Below are 5,855 nucleotides of genomic sequence, written 5' to 3'. Positions count from 1 at the left end.
CATGAAAGCTTCCGAGAGTCTCTTTTCGGAAATTTAAATTTCACTGATCAATCTGAGTGAACGCGTGCCTGGTAGCGCGCACGCTCACGCGCACCTTTAAATAACGGTCTACACCCAGCTGTCCCCCATTTCATACGGATCTCGACATACAATAGGGGTCGTACGGACCCTTTGACGCTTTTGTGCGACGAATAGCTGCAGACGTTTCTGTGCGTATGGTGTGTTTCGAGACAATGCCATGAGACACCGGTCGTTATGGCACAGAACAGTTGGATTATCAATAATGAACAAACACACCGACACGTATCGATTATCGTCTCTTCAACACTCTGAAGGCATCTGCGCGACTGTTCTTCATTTTTCTCTCATTAAGTAGACGTCTACGAAGATGCGCGCGCAATAACAAGTTTACGCGCGAAATTAGCCTTGGCATTTCGCTGAATTCCGACGTCTTCAGTATATTCGATCATTTTGCTCGCGCTATACATACTCGCGTACACATAATGCGCGTGTATCAATGTACGGGTGCTGCACATGTAAATTAGTAGTCGCAGATGCGCTTTCTTTCGCTCAGACACAGTCGTGCAATCTTACTTTCCACGAGTCGCCGATGAAACTTGATATTGCACACGCGATCGGTAAAAGTATATTTTCGTAATCGACTTTGCAACATGATCGACGATATTAGGCGACCTTCCGACTAATGCAACGTTACGGGAAACTTATGGCTGCGTTCGTGAGCCTCCTACATCTGAAGATTTCCTGTTCAGGAGAATTCATTACTAATAAAATTCCAACGGGTGAAGTCATCTATCTGCGAAATGACCACTGAAAGGAAGATCGAGGATGAAACGTGCCGCCCTGCTAGTAACCTTTGTTCAAGCAATTTAAACCGTAACCACAGACTAGTATCTACCAAAGTGATTTAAATGTCCCTCTGCATACTGTGTAACCACGTAAGGTATTTAATATCGAAAAGAGGATTTATTAACTAATGTGTTGCATAAATTAAATTATTGTTTTTCAACAAATTTTCAGTACACCCTCATACATACGTACTGGCGTCGTGGAGTAATATATAAAAGATAACTAATCCTTCATAATGGAACAATGGCTATCACATTGTTACGATCGAATTTAAGATGAGTGAATTGGCAAGATCAATCGATCGAACTGAATCAGCGATTAAAATTGTGAAAAGAACATGGTTAAGTGAATCATCCACACACACGCACGTACATACAGACTGAATACTCATCGCTGGAAGCATTTCACGCAGATGTCGGAGCGGCGCGTGCCCCTGGATCCGGTGGTGGTGGAAGTGCCTCTTCGGCCTGTTTTCACCAGGGGGGGAACTCGACCCCCGCGTGTACATACATACACATAAGAGCGATAGGGAGTCGGGAGTCACACCTGGCCCTTAAAAATAGCATTGGCGTGATTTTGTGACGTCGTTCGTGCATCCACGCGATCTTCGATCGTCTTGAACATTTGACGAACGATCTCGTTGTAATTATTATTCTTAAAAAATAACTTGTACAGTTGTAATTAGTTAGGATGCTTCTACTTTCGTTAACAGATCTTCTATTGTTTTTAATTTTCTTCATTTTGTTTTTACAATTTTACATTCTGCTGCTTGTACTTTTACTTTCGTTAACCTTATCGTTACTTCTGTTATTGTATTATTACACTTGTATCTTAGCTTTTATGATATTCTGTTTGTACGACGTTTATTTGCAATTTTCTTTAAGGATAAATTCACAATATATGTAAAATGAATTGTTCACATTTCTCCTAGTAATTTATCGAGTTAAAACAGTTACATTGACTTAATCAATTTCTTATAAACATGTAGTAAACATTGTGTATAGAATGACTGTGAATGAATGAAAATGTGTGTATATACGAAATATGATGAACACATAAAGGCAATATGAAAAGAACAATGTATTTAATGCAATACTGTTCGATATTGTAATTTCTTCATCGTTGACCGGAACAAAATACTAGAGATTCTGGAATGAACAAAAATTCTTGTACATTATTTCAATTCTCTCTTATTCGCCCGTTTAAGTAATTGTAGGTTAACTGTTCTAACCTTAAATTTAAGTTGAACCTTTCGGTACAGGCACGAGATTAAAACTAACCCTGAACTTTTTGCAGAAATCAAAATGCATACGTATATTATCGCACTACATATGGACAAACTAATCGAACGGACTTCCTGTTCACGCCACTGCATCCCTGACGAGAAGAATGCACCTAGTTACGCTTTGGCGGTTACACATGGGTCACATATGCCGGGGCACACGGGGGTACACGTACTGGATAGAGGTATGCACCCCGTGGACGTGACAAAAGAGAAGGGGAGGAGCTCTATTTTCATACGAGTTGGCTTACAGGCTCGGGGCGGGGAGGGAGCGCGACTTATGGGAGGAAGTCGGAAGCGACCCGATCCGAGTCAGTCGCTCGCGAAGCACCAATACGTTTAGATCGATCGATCTCCGAGTGCATTATCGATAGATCATCGAAATCTCTTCGATCACGCAATAATCATTTTATCCGTAACAAATTGCTCGACGTGAACTTAATAAAATATAACAATGTTCAATTAATAATAACAGTAAATTACGATAAAGAAACACTTTAATTAGATGTTAAAAAAAAATTGTTTAATTATTTAAAAACGATCAGTTAAAAGTTACTATTTTTAGGTGTGTTTTAAGAAGAAACTGTTGAGTAAGAAAGAAGACGATCGAAGAGAAGTGAAAAAGGAATGTTTCTGGTGTCATCGGAAGGAGCGATCGGATTCTCCATGGGGGTTGCGGCGGACACCATACGGTCCTCCGGGCACGCGACCTGTGGGAGGGTCGTTCCGCTCTGCTGAATCGTGAAACCGCCCTAGTGTGCATTAGCATTGTTCCGCTGTTCATCTTCGTCGTTACGAACCCTATCAAGGAACTTCTTCTTCTTAAAAAAAAAAAACAAAATTGCTTGAGCACAATTCTCCACACTTTAACGAGTTCCATACTCAAGACTTCGTTCAACGAACTTGAAATCGTCGCGAAAGTTGGTCGAGGAAAGCGAACAGAAGAGAAGATGAGCGCGTTCAAGAGACATCAGAGCAAAGTGTTCTGGGGGCACATGGCGTCCCAGGATCGAGAAAGTTTCGATCCTTTCGCCTCGAGGAACGATTTCGCCAAAGTCAAGCAAAATCTTGTCCGCGAGTTCGAGATAGTCGAAGAGGAACCGGAAGAGGAACGATCGTCCAGCGTCAACGATACAAGCGACACGATCGACGGGGAAAATGTAACGGCTATTCGCGTTTGTACGAATGAAAACGACGATCGAACAATCTATTCGACTACCACGATCGAAGATGAAAATCTGATGACTCAGACGTAAGTGAAATTATTTCGCGATCCGGATGAGAAGCAACGTTTTATCGCGGTTGAACTTAGAGGTTCGTCAGGTGTGCGTTTGCTGAAACATTATCGGGTCGTTTTCTTATCGCCGTTGACACACAATGCCACTTTGCTGTACTGCTATTTTAATTACTTCAATTTCACAAGCGTGCGATATGTTTTCGAACGCTACGTTTTGGGAGGCGTTTTATACAATCTATGTTATAGGTCCTGTGGGAGACATCGATGCTTTAATCTTTAATTTAGGCGATGCTCTCGGTGATATACACTAATGTTACACAATTAAAATAATAAATAATGAAAAATATTCATTTACTTCATTGCACAATTTAACGGTAGAAGTTGTATGTAACGTTTTTAAACTGTTCAGTTTTACGATTGTATTGTATAATTCAAATGTCGTCGTTATTTATTTGACATTTTTTCACCTCGTGCAGAGTGTTTTAATTTCTTGCGCCATTTATCCTCGCTTTTATCTTGAAGTAAACGTGTGTTTATTTTTCAAAATACTTCGAAGATACAATTTCTCTGTTTTTGTAAATTATTCCATGAATGTGTTATTCTATTATTTCTTTAAATTATTATTACGTCTATTATTGAAAATGATTATTTTATTAAATTATTAAAAAAAAAAAAATGCAGGGTCACGATGGACATAAAGGACGAAGAAGACAAAGAGGACGAGCAGAACATCGTTCTCGCAAACAGATCATCCAGCCCTTTGAGTCAAGATCTTCGAAGTCTAGATTCCGGTTTCTCCGATTCGGAGCGGTCCAATTGCTCAGAGTTCTACGAGAATGAAACACCGAGGCGTCGAAGAAGAAGGAAACGAGTGAAAGATCGACGACACGGTATGCATCCAAGGATTGGCGCCGTTTGGTTGGAAGATGAGACTCTCCCAAATCCTACATACACTTCGACACCCAAGGACTCGAGAATTTTACCTCGAAAAACTGTGGTCCTTAACGCAAATGCCGAAAGAAGCGTGTCAAGAGCGCAAAGGTAATTTGAATACGTAGAAGCTTGATAAGAAGTCAAGTTAGCAAAATGAAAAAGTTCAATTATGTACTGTGATCAGATATAATACGATGGACTGATCTAATGCACGCTTATAGATGAAAATATTACACTGTTAAAAGTTATCAATGAAAATTATTAACAATCTTAGATACCTGAATGGACATACTATTGATAAATTGTGCACTTTATGCATCGTACTGCTCTACTTAGCTTAATTATGCTAACTAACATTTTCGAACATCTAAGAAAAATGAAATTTTGTAAATTAACCATCTGTAATTGTAAGTTTCTAATTTACCTGTAAAACAGTTAGGACTGATAAATTATACTATTTCTAAAGTCCTACACAAGACCCACTTATTGTTAGCACGTTCTAACTTTGCTCAATGAAAAACATGTGAATCTCGAAAATATTGGAAAATACCCTAAAATATGAAAAATTGTTAGATAGAAAATTTTACTTAAGGAGAACAACATAGCTTTTCTAGTCTACGTAGCAATTATACTCGTATAACTTTCTTCGAATCTGTAATTCAATAATGAATATGCAAATTCTTCAATTACTTTGAATATTTTACAACAGGTAGATATAGGTCGTATTGTCTATAATCACCAGTTCTCTGGTTAATTCTTCATACATTTCGAAAATTAAGGTGTCCCCATACCAAAGGGGACATTATCTCTTAAAGTAAGCCGCACCTTGTAACAAAGTCGATAAGGTGTGAAGAATGTGTGTTTTAAGAACATGAATCGTCGCGATAAATGTGTCCCCCCAATGAGCAAAGCGATAGGAATGCAACGCATAAAGCACTTCCCATGTTATTCCTCTGGTTGTTTCGTAAACTTACATTTACCCCTGCACAATGGTAGAGTCTCGCGCGTGCACGTAGATCCGATCGTCATATCCTAGGTGCATTGGAAGTAGCGCAACTCATTGTCGAGAATATTAAACAGTGATTATACAAAAGGCGTCGTGACGAAAACGACAGAACTACGCGTTGGATTTATGACGAGAAATATAACGAGAGGAATTTCTATGCAGCTTGATAATTTCGTCGGTGGAGAGTGTTATAGATGCTTGATATTCATGAGGAGGAAAAGAGGAACGGTGTGTTGTGGTAAATGGACGTAAATATTAGAAAAATTAATTTATCATTTTACAACCTTTTAATAATTGCGTGTATACGAGAATTCGTTGTTTAGTTGTGTTTATGGAAATAATGGTATTTTCGTTGAAAATATGGATATCGTATTTTATCGAGGTATATAGGTATCTGTTGTGATTGAAATCGCGAGATTGTTCGTGTTTGGAAGAATTAGGAGAAATTGTTTTTTGTGTTGCACAAAATTTGGAATCTCTTGGAAAATTTTAATTTTGCGAAATTTGAAATATTTTTATTTTATAAAGTA

The 5,855-nt window shown here is 38.7% G+C and overlaps 1 protein-coding gene across 1 annotated transcript in view; it reads left to right on the top strand.

Moving 5' to 3' along the window:
* Positions 1–2,724: 2,724 nt before the first annotated feature.
* The window catches only part of LOC108575449 (protein inscuteable homolog), a 9,606-nt gene continuing 6,475 nt past the window's right edge, over positions 2,725–5,855 (top strand). The window contains exons 1-2 of the mRNA XM_017938244.1: positions 2,725–3,401; positions 4,068–4,427. Of these exons, the coding sequence (XP_017793733.1) occupies positions 3,100–3,401; positions 4,068–4,427 (662 nt within the window). The 5' untranslated portion in view covers positions 2,725–3,099. The remainder of the gene's footprint in view (positions 3,402–4,067; positions 4,428–5,855) is intronic.

Source organism: Habropoda laboriosa, unplaced genomic scaffold (genome assembly GCF_001263275.1).
Source record: "Habropoda laboriosa isolate 0110345459 unplaced genomic scaffold, ASM126327v1 scaffold318, whole genome shotgun sequence".
Lineage (NCBI taxonomy): Eukaryota > Metazoa > Arthropoda > Insecta > Hymenoptera > Apidae > Habropoda > Habropoda laboriosa.
This window is presented reverse-complemented; position numbering and strand designations above follow the sequence as displayed.